This window comes from Saccoglossus kowalevskii, chromosome 18 (genome assembly GCF_978046115.1).
Source record: "Saccoglossus kowalevskii chromosome 18, keSacKowa6.1, whole genome shotgun sequence".
Classification (NCBI taxonomy): Eukaryota; Metazoa; Hemichordata; class Enteropneusta; family Harrimaniidae; genus Saccoglossus; species Saccoglossus kowalevskii.
The window spans coordinates 28,520,994-28,537,594 of NC_140658.1; the positions used below are offsets into that span (position 1 = coordinate 28,520,994).

At 37.1% G+C, this 16,601-nt stretch overlaps 1 protein-coding gene and 1 pseudogene across 2 annotated transcripts in view; both read right to left on the reverse strand.

Annotated features, from left to right (window-relative positions):
* Positions 1-2,300: 2,300 nt before the first annotated feature.
* Positions 2,301-6,681, reverse strand: LOC100375274 (uncharacterized). Its single transcript, XM_002735573.4, has 3 exons — positions 6,494-6,681; positions 3,761-3,883; positions 2,301-2,840 (listed from the first exon to the last, which is right to left on the reverse strand). The coding sequence occupies exons 1-3, from the start codon at positions 6,540-6,542 to the stop codon at positions 2,614-2,616; spliced, it is 399 nt and encodes a 132-aa protein (XP_002735619.1). The 5' UTR covers positions 6,543-6,681; the 3' UTR covers positions 2,301-2,613.
* A 1,615-nt stretch (positions 6,682-8,296) lies between these two features.
* The window catches only part of LOC144353146 (anaphase-promoting complex subunit 2-like), a 44,182-nt pseudogene continuing 35,877 nt past the window's right edge, over positions 8,297-16,601 (reverse strand). Inside the window, exons 9-13 of the transcript XR_014927011.1 lie at positions 13,918-14,093; positions 13,123-13,415; positions 12,620-12,881; positions 11,871-12,109; positions 8,297-11,670 (exon numbers count right to left, since the gene is read on the reverse strand). The product of XR_014927011.1 is annotated as an anaphase-promoting complex subunit 2-like (transcript). The remainder of the gene's footprint in view (positions 11,671-11,870; positions 12,110-12,619; positions 12,882-13,122; positions 13,416-13,917; positions 14,094-16,601) is intronic.

Below are 16,601 nucleotides of genomic sequence, written 5' to 3' on the forward strand. Positions count from 1 at the left end.
TACACTTTTGGGGCCAATAGACTATCATAATTCATCTGTCAATGTTAATCTATGATGACATTATACACTTTTGGGGCCAATAGACTATAATAATTCATGTTATTGTTAATCTATGATGGCATTATACACTTTTGGAGCCAATAGACTATCATAATTCATCTGTCAATGTTAATCTATGATGGCATTATACACTTCTGGGGCCAATAGACTATAATAATTCATCTGTTTTTGTTAATCTATGATGGCATTATACACTTTTGGGGCCAATAGACTATCATAATTCATCTGTCATTGTTAATCTATGATGGCATTATACACTTTTGGGGCCAATAGACTATAATAATTCATCTGTTTTTGTTAATCTATGATGGCATTATACACTTTTGGGGCCAATAGACTATCATAATTCATTTGTCAATGTTAATCTATGATGACATTATACACTTTTGGGGCCAATAGACTATAATAATTCATGTTATTGTTAATCTATGATGGCATTATACACTTTTGGGGCCAATAGACTATCATAATTCATCTGTCAATGTTAATCTATGATGGCATTATACACTTTTGGGGCAAATAGACTATAATAATTCATCTGTCATTGTTAATCTATGATGGCATTATACACTTTTGGGGCCAATAGACTATAAATAATTCATCTGTTATTGTTAATCTATGATGGCATTATACACTTTTGGAGCCAATAGACTATCATAATTCATCTGTTTTTGTTAATCTATGATGACATTATACACTTTTGGGGCCAATAGACTATCATAATTATGTACCACTAATACTTATGTAACAGTTTTGTTTTCTCGGGAAAAAATACACAAGACACCCAGATGTTTTAAAATAGCATTGCAATTTATTATTATCACTGACATTGTACAGTAAGGTACAAACTTGATTTCTTAAGTAAAATTTTTGAATTCTCATTGATTATATAATTCATTCATTGTATATTGCGTATATCTGTGTTCATTCATTGGATATTGGCGTACATCTGTGCTCATTCATTGGATGTTGGCATATATCTGTGCTCATTCATTGAATGTTGGTGTACATCTGTGCTCATTCATTGGATGTTGACATACATCTGTGCTCATTCATTGGATGTTGGCGTACATCTGTGCTCATTCATTGGATGTTGGTGTACATCTGTGCTCATTCATTGGATGTTGGTGTACATCTGTGCTCATTCATTGGATGTTGGTATACATCTGTGCTCATTCATTGGATGTTGGCATATATCTGTGCTCATTCATTGGATGTTGGTATACATCTGCTCATTCATTGGATATTGGCATACATCTGTGCTCATTCGTTGGATGTTGGCGTACATCTGTGCTCATTCATTGGATGTTGGCGTACATTTGTGCTCATTCATTGGATGTTGGCGTACATCTGTGCTCATTCATTGGATGTTGGCATACATCTGTGCTCATTCATTTGATGTTGGCATATATCTGTGCTCATTCATTGGATGTTGGTGTACATCTGTGCTCATTCATTGGATGTTGGCATATATCTGTGCTCATTCATTGGATGTTGGTGTACATCTGTGCTCATTCATTGGAATTTTAACGTCTAATTGGATGTTGACATATCTGTGCTCATTCATTGGATGTTGGCATATATCTGCTCATTCATTGGATGTTGGTGTACATCTGTGCTCATTCATTGGATGTTGGTGTACATCTTTGCTTATTCATTGGATGTTGGCATATATCTGCTCATTCATTGGATGTTGGTGTACATCTGTGCTCATTCATTGGATGTTGGCATACATCTGTGCTCATTCATTGGATGTTGGTGTACATCTGTGCTCATTCATTGAATGTTGGCGTACATCTGTGCTCATTCATTGGATGTTGGCATACATCTGTGCTCATTCGTTGGATGAACTGAACCATGTGAAACGCAAAAATTTAAATGGCAAAAAAATTCTTGACCTCCACCAATATCTGTATGAATCTCCACAGATGAATTAGATTTTTTTTTGGACTCTAGCTGATCATAAAATATTGAGTAAAACATACTGTATATGCCATAAAAACTTGCCGATATACAGTATACTTTATTGCATTGGTGTAAATGGACAACTTCAAGTATATCGACTGGACGGCTATCTAATAAATAGAGGTCGTCACGCAGAAGACCAGTTTATATCATGGCAGAGTTGGGTTGGGTTGCAAAACATTCAAAGAAAAACTATTTAATGATTGCTCCTAAATCAATTAGACCACCAGCATGGAATTATGTCTTCATTTTGTCACAAAACTCTAACCATTGAATTGTATTGCAGTAATTTCTTTAAATAACATTTTTGTTGTGATTACAAAATCTTAGCAAAAAACTATAATACAAAGTTGTTTAGCGCATAAAATATGTGCAGTCAATCAAAGTTTGCTTCACTTCGCTGTGACTTTTCTGTGATAAGAAAGCTTGAACAAAACCTTGTAAAATTATTCCAGCACCCTATGTTATAAATGTGTCCAGTGCTATTCCAGTTTTATTTTTTAATTCGTTTGTTGGAAGCAAACAACTTCCTGAATCATGATTTGTAGAGAGGGTCGTTATTTGGGCACTACCCTACTGTTGAAGCACTCACAGAACACAAAATAAACAAAGTACACTCAACACAAAAATACTAAAGCTGTGACCAAAGTTTTTGAAAGCTGCAGATGTGTCGCTATAGTTACAATCATTATCAGTGCAGCACGAACCACACGCCCATGCATTCTCTCGGGTATCACACGGCCAAGGTGACTGCAATGCAGTTGGACACTCGACTTGCCAGTAACAAAATTTTGTAATGGTTTTTCCATCCACACCTGACAAAACAGAAAATACAAAGTATGATTACAATCTCAACTACAATAGCTGCACGTTCATGTTCTTTCCTGGGTCCAGTATTGTAAAGCACTCAATATTTAAAAAAAAAATAAAAAATACACACTTAACACAGCATGGTTGTCAACATAAAAATATAGTTATTCAAAGAAAGCTTTGTATGCTAAAGCCAACTTTTGTCACCTTTTTCAAAATAAACCTCAATAATTGTACAACATCACTGAAACTCACATTATGGTCTATTGTTTCACCAAGAAATATTCAAAGGATGTAGACAGTATGATAATAATACAATGCAGCATATAAATGTGTGGTTTCAAATTTAGACAACATACATGTACAAAGATCTTTTAATCGTATATGTGTTACTTTGTTGCTACTTTTCAATGAATTTCAGGGCATTTTCTACCTGAACAAAGACATAGCTAAATAATTCAACGCCACAACAGTTATAAATACGTCTTTCACAGTTTTACTATTTTAGTTTTTGATTATTGATTTGTTTGTCTGAATCATGAGGTGATATGAATCCTTATGCAACAACCTCATACATATTCATGAGGTGATATAAATCCTCATGCAACAACCTCATGCATATTCATGAGGTGATATGAATCCTCATGCAACAACCTCATGCATATTCATGAGGTGATATGAATCCTCATGCAACAACCTCATGCATATTCATGAGGTGATATGAATCCTCATGCAACAACCTCATGCATATTCATGAGGTTATATGAATCCTCATGCATATTCATGAGGTGATATGAATCCTCATGCAACAACCTTAATATAGCAATTTCATGTATGTTAATGTGGTGAAGTGAATCAAATAAATTCATGCATATTAATGAGGTGATAAACAACACCATTGCGATCACTGTTAAGCATAACTTACTTGACCAGATTACACTTGTGAGACATGCATCCTGTGTTCTATCACATTCCACTAGATGTTCCACAGCACTGCAATCACTGTTACTGCTCTCACCGCTACATGTATAACAACGTAAACAGTCAACTAGAATTTTAAAAAATAATAACATTATTAGTGTTATCAAGAATCCTGAATCTAAAATAGATCAGATCGGCCTCGTTCTTCATTTCTTCATAAAGACTAGTTTTTGCTAAAAGTGAAATAGTACCATTTATTACTATACATGTACATCTGTCACTGTAACGCCATAAGTTGCAGCGTGTCATAATTTTGAAGTATTTTACAGGGTATTTTCATTCTACCATATTAGGAAATGCAAATTCCAAATATGGAATGATTACACGCGTAAGCGTCCTCTAATAATAAACACAAACATGGCTGCCACCAGGGTTTAGCCGGACTCCACACAAAGAAGTTTGCTGAATCTGTTCTAAACATTTTGGATTTCGGCATTGCCATGATGTATCATTGGTAGGAAAAGATGTATAATAAGGTTATCATGAGGATACCGCAAAGTATGCACTCCGACAGTACGCCACCGCATCGACCAGTGAGCAGCTGTACTGTCTTCATGTATACTTTGCGGTATCCTCGTAATAACCTCATATTATCATGTGTATTTCCACAGCATAACATAATACTAGATAAATCAAATTATTAATAAGCATATCATATCGTCAGACAATACACACTGTAGAACTAGTTTTCATTGTACATTGTATGTACTGTAAAATCTGTATTAGAAGCCACAACTTCTATTAAAATGGTACAATGCAACAGAAGGGATGCAGTTTATATAAGAGCACCTACACATATGAGAAATGGTGAATTTTTGGTTCTCAATTGTTCAAAAAGAATGGGTGAGACTTCTATTAGGGATGCTGCTTCTAATAGAGGTTTAACGGTACTACTGCCAGAATGTTGTCCAGGTCTATGATTATGGTGAAAATGGTTTATGTTACACCTCATTATCATATGATAAGAATTTGTGTGGGTAGAGTAAACCTGGATGCTGAGAGTCTGCTCACAGCATGTTTATTTTTACAATCGTTATTCAGTTGCTCAAAACAGTTGAAATAAAAAAAGATTTTAGTGAATTGGATCAAATGTCATAAATGATCAGAATTGTACATGTATAAAAGGTAATGTTTGCATGAAATAGAAAACAGTGGTTACTGCTAGAGTACACAACTCGGCTGTAAATCACATTGGCGGTAATCACACGTGTCTGCAGGTGAGAAGATATTTTAAGTTGCAATTTAAATGCTTATACACTTTTGGTTTTATCCAAATTGATTAAATACTCTGCAAATGATCAGAAAATAACACTATCCAACACAAAATAATATACCAAAACACATACAAGGCAGAATTTGATGTCGAAAATAACCTGGCAACCAACAAGCTGCTTTGTGATTGGTCAGACTGTTGGATATTAGAGTTCAGTAGCCAATCATGTATAACCTTGTATAGTAGCATTGACACCAAAATCAAGATATGAAATCTATGTAGAAAATTTAAACCCATGAGTGCCATAATTATAATTTTGACATCACTGGTGCTGATAATTATTTAGAATCTATACCGGGGTATATAAAAATATTTAATAATTTTACAGTAAACAACATCTATTGGAATGAAACACAACTTACCGGTAATATATATATAATACTTAATATAAAAGGACACTAGCAAAAACAGATTTTAGTTTTAAAACAAAATGACTCGGCCACTCATTTGCATTGCGGCCTTTTACGGCCTGCTATAGCAAATTGAGGTGCATGTGCAAGACACAATACACAGAATGTGCATGCGTACACCAGCAATATCATAACCTTGATTCCTCTTAAGCAATATTTTAATCAGATTGCACCAAATTCAAAGTGTAATTGAGATTGTCATGGATAAATTGAAGTTCATGTAGCTTTTAGTTTGTGTTTGGTTCAAAACATTGCTCATATATTTGCTGCACATCCATTCTGACATTGGCATGGACACACGGCTAATCCTTAAAGCGGCCGTTACTTTTGCATTTTTAGCATGCGTTGTTATCGTCGCTTGGGATTCAATTCCCGTGCATGCGCTTTAACCACAGGGAGCCCAGGAACTATCATCAACTGTACGCACTCCCTATTAGCGCGGGGGGGGGGGGGGGGGGGGGGGTATCGGCTGATATCTAGTGTAAGAAATAGACAAGGGATGAAGGCACCAGCCAGCTCATATTATTTAAACTGGAATAAACAGATGAACAGAATGAAAAATAAAATCTATAAAAAATACCAGGTTGAAGATTATTAGTTGCTCTTTCAAATTTCGCCAAAGCCTTACCTATATTTTACCTATATCTCCAGAATAAATCAAGAAAACTACACAAATTGACTCCATTTCCATTTACGAATACTTAACGGTTTGCCCGAACACCTATATGGGCTCCCTGTGCTTTAACACATTACAAATTTCAACAGGCATATCTATATAAGTCGTCTATCCCCTGTCGGTTTATTAGGCAATCATACATAGGCCGTGATTATAATAGAATATTTAAACCTCCAGAGGTCGAATCACATATCCAAGTACGTATTTCTGAAATCTCAAGTAATCCTTGTTTAAAAACTCAGTCCCTACCGACTCTATCGTAAGGGGCAACTTTTATATGAAAACAAACACTAGGCATAACAACTTGAACAGACTCACCGGAATAAAATACAGACAATAACACAAGGAAACGATTTATAAACGCCATTTCTGAACTAGATTATGTCACCTTCTAGACACCAACGCAGTCATAACGGGGGTGGCGATATCACGACTCCTAAACTCGCATCTTCATCACCCTTCTTAGTTTGTACACTCAATGCCTACAGTGTAAAGTTAAAATATGTCGCAAATATAATGCGCATGCGCACACTAATTACGTGACAGTTGATCGGCATAGTGGTGGCGTCCTTTGGTGCGGAGTTCCGATAAGACCTACATTGACTTTCAGGGTCACATGTTTATAACTATATTATTCTGCTATTCAATTAACCGTAAAGAAAACGATATGACGCTATCAATGTTTTATTTGATTTACATTTTAATGAAATAAATAGCTTTATTTCCATTGAATTCGTGGTCTTCACTTCCAGGGTTTTCCAATCTGGTACAGCACAATACATTCACCATGTTTTCCAGGGAACCAATTCGAGCAACTTTATATAACATTTTCATATTTTACCTTAAAAATAAACACCAACTTGATAGTTGCAGCTGTGGCTTCTCTAGTTGAGATGCTACTGTGGTACCTGTGTGGTACTGACTGTTTATTATTTCCCGGAAGTACGACGAATTAAAATTGAGATACGAAGCAACCCCAGGCCTTTAGTTTGCCTTACGATGCAGGGTGATTTCTTTTATATATTGGTAACAAGACAATCAAGTTTGATGCATAAACTTGTGGGGCGAATCGATTTCGTGACGGATAAACTCGTCGGAAGAATCGGCCATCCACGCAAGAATTACTTGTTAGCTCAATATTCTCTGTGACAGATTAGTTGAAAATCTTGAAAAATACAAAATATTTGTTGCTTTATGAACACAATTTGATGCATTCTATTCAAAATGACAACCAGAGTAGAATTCTCACTTTTCATTTGCTGTTGGTTAGATTGAATAATTCACTAAGAAAAATATCAAGTTAAGTGTTTTATAATGAGAATTTTAAGTCCCATCTGACACTTGTGGATTAGCATTTAGCAAGAATCGCATATTTTCATCCCTGATTTTTTGCTAGTTGCAAACACTGAAGCAAGATTAGGCATACATTGTCATATTTATGAACTCGTGGGCAATGTAAAGTTGAAATTGCAAAACGTGTTCTATTAAGAGAAAATAGACACATGTTACAGCACTGAAATTAGCTCATCCAACAACGGTAAACTCCGCTAATAGCAGTGTAGTTGTGCAATTGTCCATGCCTGGGTCTTATTATGATGTGGTTGAATTCGAGTTTTGGAAACTAGATTCACTGGATAAGTATTAGAGCAATTAAAAAATTCAGAATATCATTTTATTTGTCAATCAATACCTGTACAGTTTTAATTGCCATGAAAATCTCATGAAAAAAGAGAAGATGTTATTCGTCTGCACAGTATTATACTATCTGGACACTAAACTAAAATAGTTGAAGTAAATGTTTCTTGCTCAATTAGTGGTGAATTTCAACTCTACTGCTTTTCAATTCATTATATATTTGTGCACCAGTTTATTATACATTGAGCTAACCATATGTTGATACATAATTCTATCAACTGTTTTGTAAAACAATAGTACCGATACAGATTATAATTCTACCTATAAACACACTTTTAAATTTTGTATAAACAATGTATGTTCCACAAGTTGTATACATCACGGGTGACCCTTATTAAACAACTGTTCCACATTGAAGAGGACATTATCTGTATGGCCTTGACGGGATAGTTAAAAAGTGGAATTGAAAACAAAAAACAGACAAGATAAGAATAAAGTTATTTTTAATGTTATTAACCATATAGATTATCCTTACAGTCACTTGGTCCTACCAAGTATGGTAGATATGAATGAAAACATTCTGTCAGTCACATTTCTTGTAAACAATACAAATGTACATGAACAATATATGCGGGAGAGTGATACAACACAATATGCATAAATTATCATAAATGTTTTGCTATACTATATTTTCATGTGGATAGAAAACTGACCCCAGTTAACCATGCTGCTAGGTTTAAGTTCTAACTTACACCATGGTGAATTGGAAAGAAACCAGTGTATTGGCTAAAACAACTTTCCTCATTCTTAAAACTATGGTTAATGTACATAAATGCATACATAAGTGGCTGTGTTTCACACTGTCATTTGCTCAGCAATAATGCAATATTTATCATGTGATGTCATAAACACTATTTGAGTACATTTTATGTTTATTGGCAGAGCACCTCCGACCAAATCAGAAATAGCTAGGGTTAGAAGTTATTTCTTTCTTCTCTGCCACATAAATTATGGCAAAATGGCACCAAAAGTTTGTGTTCAACGGGTTGACAAAACCATATGTTACTACCGTATGTTATAAACATGTACCCTTAGGTATTCTGTAAACATCACCATCATTTGCTGAGGTGAATGGTACTTTTTAAGATCTGCAGACATCACCAGAATTCACTGAATTAAGGTATAGATGCATGTTCGTGGGCACTCTGAGTGAATTTTTTTTTTTTTTTTTTTTTTTTGCTTTTCTTACCTAGACAGTCTTGGCTAGATAGTGTTGAAATTTCGGAGCATTGTCAATGCTGGAACATGCCCAAAAATGGATTTTAAATGTAGGGAATCAAGGCACGCGTATGTGATTAAAAGTCCCGAAAGTTTGTTTACGTTGCTCTTTGATTGACAAGTCACTGTTGATGTTATATGCAAATGAGTTGCTGGCCTTAGTTACGGTGCGGCGATGTGTAACTTCCTGTCTGCGACCATGTTTAACTTACTTCAAGTAATCAACTATCAACTCGTCTTGCAAACTACAAACAAAAGACAAGATCTAGACGCTTCCAGAATGCAAGCGGAATACAAAAACATACAGTTGTAAATGACGAGTAAACTTTTTCACCCTTATCTCGCAACAATGTCGACAACTTCTATCCTGGCAGCTTCCAGTGGAGTACTGTTAATATTTGTTTGTCACGCATTTCTTTCTCCGAAGGCATTATAAAACTGACTAATTATTCATTTGTCGTTTCGCTGTAACGATCACTGTGCTGATAGCATTGCGATGTAGTAGTGGATAAACACCATTCATTGCTGTGCTGTGCTGTCATCGATAACTAACTTTTCAGTGGCAAAATACACAAATTTAAATGCTGGGTTAATTTAAAATTGAAAATACTCAGAAAATTAAAGAAACATCGGCAACGAGATGCTGTTTTTAAACACCGCGGAAAAATCACGCACTCTGCGATGCCATCTTGGTTACCTTAATCGGAAACCCCCTTGTCAGCTAGCATGCATCTGTAGCGATGTTGCAAATACGTTGTACGGCCGTGCTTGGCGACCTCTGGTACGCGTCTCTTCTGCTCGTAGTTGAATGAAACCCGTTTAGATTTACAATAGTTGTCTTCCATTTCGACTTTTTCACCGGCGTTTGAGTACAAAAACTGTGATTCGCCGTTGTGTAGCAAAATATTACGGCCCATTGCAACCTGGCCGTCTAACTTCGCACGGTCCATTTCACCGGAGATCGTGAAAAACTGTGTCATACAAAGTATTTTTTTAAAGGTTTGAGGAAAGGTAAATTTAGACTCAACCCACCCACCGCTATGTTTATATAACTGTATGAATATCTCATCGGCTTTACGTAATCCATTGTGCCCCTCCCTAAGTGGAAAAGATAACACAACGCCATGACAGTTTTCACGCAAGGTTTTGACTCCGCGGACGATTTTACGTCTGTTTCCCTAGTATTGTAAATGTATTTTTTTTTTTTATCTGACGATTGAACATCAGCAAGCGTCGGTGTATCATGGATTTTGGCATGTCGTCGTGATGCAATAGCCATTTTTGTGGATGATTAACGTCACTTTCATAAAACGGCCATTATCTCCGTTCGTGTTTTCTGGTTGGTCAGAGAGATTAAAAATTAATTAGCTCCCACAGTTTTTGTCAGTTTGTCTTGACATTTTCACACTATTTTGACAACGTCTCTACAAACAAAAGGATGTCTGGGCTTATTTTTAAAGCTTTGCATTCTCGGACAATGACATTCGAAGTGTGAAATACTGACCGGGATTGACTATATGGCACACATCCTGCTTGACAACTTTGTAATATGAAAACAAAACATACTAAATATACGCCTGGATGCCCATTTGTTAATAAACAACTGATAAACGTTGTGTGAAAGTTTCACTCAAAATAAACAAGAATTGTGCGAGCTATTTAGCTTTGAACTTCCATGGTAAACTGAAAAACACAAGTGGAGATAATGGCTAATTTGCATAACCATTCACTCGGTAAGAAGTTTGCTGATGCTCATAATTAAAATGGCTGTAACAGTTCCAAATTTAAACCTATTATCGTTTTGTAAAAAGTTAAATACAGTGCATAATATGGAGATCCCGTCATTACTTTTTTTTCACCATGTTTCTTTTGATTATTTATGTACAGCCTTGCTAAGCATTCAAAAGAGAGAATGTTTGCACCTGTTATCTATATTTTAAATCGTTTTTTCACCATGTTTTTTTTTATTATTTATGTACAGCCTTGCTAAATCTTGCTAAGCATTCAAAAGAGAGAATGTTTGCACCTGTTATCTATATTTTAAATCGTTTTTTCACCATGTTCTTTTTTTATTATTTATGTACAGCCTTGCTAAATCTTGCTAAGCATTCAAAAGAGAGAATGTTTGCACCTGTTATCTATATTTTAAATCGTTTTTTCACCATGTTTCATAATGCTGTGAAATTTTAACAGTCTATAGCCAAGACTGTTTGAAAAATAAAAAGCAAAAAAAAAAGAAAATTCACTCCCGTGTGCCCACGAACCTGCATCTATACCTTAACTGGTACCCTTTGGTAGCATGTATACATCACCAGAAAATACTGAGTTTACTGGCACCTTTTTAGCATGTCTTAAAATATACTAAGTTAACTGGTTCCTTTTGGTAGCCTGTAGACACTGCCGGAAAACACCAGTTTTTGTTCTTTGACTTTGTTGTCCAGAAAATGTCTGAGTTCTTCCTCACTGCACTCAATAGTAGACATGCGTCCTTGAATTGCAAACATCTTTAACATGGAGTAAATACGTTCTAAAGGCAAACTCTCCAGATTAGTCAGCATACCAACAATATAGGACCAGAAAACCTGAAGAAATAAAACCATTGTTACACATATATTCAAGAGCTTTTTGAAAATTTATGTGAAAATATTATTCTTGAAGGTAAGTGCATAGTTAATTGAAAATGCATATACATGTAAACAGTTTATTTTTTGATATTAACAGGATTTTTTACAAGATAAGGTTAATTTTCTCGCCAAGAAACAACACCCAAGATGTTCTTCACCTGTAATTCTTCTTCTCTTTGATCCTAAGCAGAAGCCATGACAGATTCAGTCTCTTCATCGCTGTCAATAATCATGACCTCATGGGTACCACGCCCACCTGGTCTTTCTTCAATCAATACAAATGTATCTGTTGACTGCTCTTTGAGTACTCCCTGACTTTGCCAAAAAGCCATTTTACGTCTCAGTGCTGTTACAGGTACTTTCATTACACTACTCAGCTCGTTTATTGTCCATGTATCTGAGGAAATGCTATATTATTGCTGAGTTTCCCAAAAATCTGAAGAATTATTAGGTTGTTATATTATAAATATATTATTACTCATATTATTATATTATTAAGAAGAGATATATTATTATTCAGGAATAAAAGGAGTAAGGTAACTGTTTAATACACAACACTATGAATAATCCAGTAAAAATTTGTGTATTGAGATAATCCACAGGCTTGTATAGTTTTTATTCGAAATTCATGCATAATTAATTAACTAATTTGAATAATAATTGCTAATTTTAGCTGTTTCACTAATATCTCAAAAATTATTCAAAGGATTTCAATGAAACTTAATACATATGTGCTCTGGGATAATCCACATACCTGATTAGTTTATAATTTAATTCTGTGCATATTAATTGCCAATTTTACTCATTTCACTAATATCTTAAGAACTACTTAAAGGAAGTTTCTGGTACAACAGCATTTTATACTAAAAATAAAGAGGACAATATTCTGATATTGAGTAAAACTCACCTTTCTCCTGAAAATGCAATATAATTGTGGCATGGGTTGGTGAGACAGAAAGAGATAAATTTCTGTCTTTGAGTTGAACATCAAGATGGACAAGTCCCAGATGTGCTTTCCAGTTTAACGTTCTCATGCCTTTCAATGTTTCATACTCTTTGGTGTATCTCTCCATGGCCTCCTTGATGACCTCCGGAACATCTAGTTTCTCTTCTCGGAATGATGGCCAGAACTGAGCTGATAGAATCATGGTGTTCAAGTCCACATTTTTCTGATGAAGAAACATATTATGGTAGATTGGTTCAATTCACATGGAAATAACTACTGAACACAAAGATGTGTGTAACACAAGTATTTGGGAAGGGTGGTTGATTCTGGAGGAGGTAGAATGGTATTTTGATTTGAAGCTTTGGAAGGGAATCCGAAAACGATCAGATAGAAATTTACACCCATTTTTTTTCAAACCCAATCACCCACAAAGTTTCTGATCACCACTTCAGACTAAAACTCACCTCTGTTTTTTCTTTTTCTTCTTTATCTTTTAATTCTTTGATGTGAGTGTTGATCCTCTTGGAATCTGCCACGTCTTTCAGCATCACTTCACAGTAATGTAGTTGCGATTCTCCAAACCAAAGTTTCAACAGTTCAAGATAACGAATTTCACGGGCAGTGTCGTAATTAAAACTAGACAAAATTCTATCGGCAAGCAACGTTCTATATTCATTGACAAAAAGTTTGCAGCTACCATATATGTTAACAAGCATACTGATGATGTCTGAGGAGCGACGACTTTTAGATGTTTTTGCTGAAATAGAATATATAGATGACACATTGAAAAAACACAATAAAATAAAACTGAATTTATTAAAATAAATAAATTTATTATTGTCATTATACGACTGAATCAAAATGATTTTATTTGAAATATATAAGATTTATAGCGATTTGTTTTCAGTCTTGACTTTCTTCTATATAAATTATATCTAAAGTTGCATTTTCAGCAAAATTTAATTTTAGCCTTTTTAATTTTGAGAAATTTGGCCAAAAAACAAATCTGAAAAATTAGTATCTGCAGGTTTTACTGTTCGTAACCTTGCAAATTGCTTGTAACATGTCAAAGGCTTTTACTACTTAATATTTTTATCTATTTCCATCAGTGAGTAAAAAATACTGAAAACTGATTTAATTTTACGAAAGGCAGTAAATGTCTCAACATAACAAAACAGTGACAATTGGTTAGACAGGAGACTTTTGTGAAATGAAATCTCATAACACGTTCAAATTATCAAATCTCAAAGATTTCTAACCTGGATCAGCGTCAATTGGATCAGGTTGCCACGTTTCAGGATCTCCATTTTCTTCATCGCTGTAATAATTCTTATCCATTAAGAGCGGTTCTCCTATGACCAACTCATCTGCTAATTCACTGCTGTCGTCGTCAGTTAGACTGGACACAATACAACGAACTGTGTCTTCACGAGTTCTAACAAAGACACACACACAAGCTCATCAAATTCTGTATATAAAGTTCAGCTTTCACAACCAGTAATTATTTCCACAATTGGTTTGCTAATTTATCTGATTGCGAATGCAGATTTATTGCACTCGTATTTCCTATTCATTGCATGCACATTGCACACTTACTTTGCCATCTCATTCAGATTGTATATTTCTATCACACATTTTAACCACCACAGTGACACTCTACATTTACTCTTGAAAAACACAAACATAGCTGCATGATTTATGATGGATGGCTCATGTCTGTGAGATCTTTCCTTTAAAAGAAATACAAATTTTCTATGGCTAAGACAAGCTTATTTGATCTCCAGTGTGGTGTGGTCGTGATAAATTTAGGCAGAGGGTTCTTCGAACCCGCCTATTCACATAGTTCATACCCACCATAGACTCCGGTTAGTCAAAATGACTATTTTGAACAGCAGGCATTAATCAGCGATTCTGCCAATGACGGAGAGATGGAATCTAGGTCAGGGAAAGCCCCATGACTCCCAAGATTCTTTTCCCCTACGTCACGAACCAAGTGACCGAGGCCATATGGCGGCACCATTACGGCTGGCTAATCACTCTGGTTCCTTCCTCTCTGCCTCGAGAACTTAGACCAACGCTACGGAAAGAGTGGGATGATTGGGACCCGGAGTCTATGGTGGTATGAACTATGTGAATAGGGGGTTCAGAGAACCCTCTGCCTAAATTCACTCCGTTCAATTAAACACCATAGACCCCGGACAGTCCAAATGACTATTTTGAACTGTAGGCAGAGTCGCCGATAGGTGGCGGGTTTTCCGAGCATACAGAAAAATGATGAAAGTCTTTTCCCAGTCCAGGATGAAACACTCTACAATAATCACTCAACACTCGAAGTAAAGACCGATACAGTTCTGCATGAGGGCATAGGCCGAAAAGCGGGACCTGGGAGCTTCCAGGGAGTGCTGATGGTAGAGAAATCTGTCCGCAAAAAATGCCGAGACTGACTTATTGCTTATGCGCAGGGACCCTTGTGGTCGTTCGGGCTGGGTCAGCAAACCAAGTCTGACCCGCTACGACAGGACCCAACCTAAAGAGACCCTCCTCAATGGATTAGGTGTCTCTTAGGTGGTAGTTGATAAAGACGTTCTGCGTTCTCCAGAAGCCTGCCCTCCGTGTGTGCTAGCACTAGTGAGTTAGCAATCGCACAGACCTCATGCGCTTGTACTTGGTGTCTCTGCAAGCTCTGTGTCGAGGAAGTTGAAGTATTATAGACCTCTATAACAGTTGCAGTAAACCACCTGGTTATGGAAGTTGGGGAGGCCGGCCTATCCTGCCTGCTGTAACACAAAGACATGTGCCTGGCACCCCCCATCCTGAATCCTTAGTACGGTTTAGTAGCAACTTCATGCTCGAACTGGGCAGAGAAGCAATTCCTCCTGACCCTCCGGGCCGACAAAATTTGACAGCCGGGGGATAATGATCGTGTGAGGATTGTGTCCTGGGATTTGGTTCTTGGCAAGAAACCCGATTTGTGTCTTTAGCACAACTTCATTGCCCATAACGGCGGTACATCATCCGAGAAGGACAATGCCCCCAGCTCTGGTCAACGCCTACCTGAGGCGAGGGCCAGTAGGAAGACTATTTTCCACGTCAAAAATTTGAGTGGTGCTGATCGGAGAGGCTCAAAGGGCGGACTGCTTAGAGCGGACAACACAACCGACGAGTCCCAGTTGGGCGGTTCCCTTGTATGGGGTCTCGGCATCTGGAAAGCAGTAAATAGTCTCCTAATAATAGGATAATTGGCTAATCTTGTTCCTGCACATTCTTAATGGTGGGGACAAGGCCGACCTGTAGCTAACGATCGCTGTGTAGGACAAACCCACTTCGTCAAACAGGTGGACGAAGGAGCCTGATACCTAGCCAAATAAAGAAATGGTATGGATCACTCTCCGCTTCGCTACACCAATCGCAACCTAGAAATGTAGGCCGCGTTGGTGGAATCCCTGTTTGCCCTGGCCAGAACGTTGGCAGCCCGCTCAGATAATGCTTTCGTATGTGTGGGTCTACTGAGAGCCTCTATGCATGTAAGTGATACCCACTGGACTCGTTGGTAGTGGGCCGTCTGGTTGGGACAGCAGGTCCGGTAAGTTTGGAAGCACTACTGGTGTTTCGACTAGCATTTCCGACAGAAGTGGAAACTAGGCCTTGCTTGGCCAATTGGGTGCGACCAATGATAATATGCAGGTGTGCACCAGTCGAAGTTTCCTCCGGTGCCCGGTGAACTAGAGGAAAGGGAGGAAAGGCGTACACAACTAAGTGGGTTCACAGGGTTAGCAAATCGACCCTGGTCCAGGCTCCAGGAGTCCGCAGTAGTGCTACGTATGTCGGGAGCTTGGTGTTCCGGGGTGCGGCAAACCGGTCTATCCTTGGACCGTCCCACAGCCGAAACAGCGTCAAACACGCTTCCCCCGCTGCCGGGGTAGACGACCGCCCGAGGAGGGTG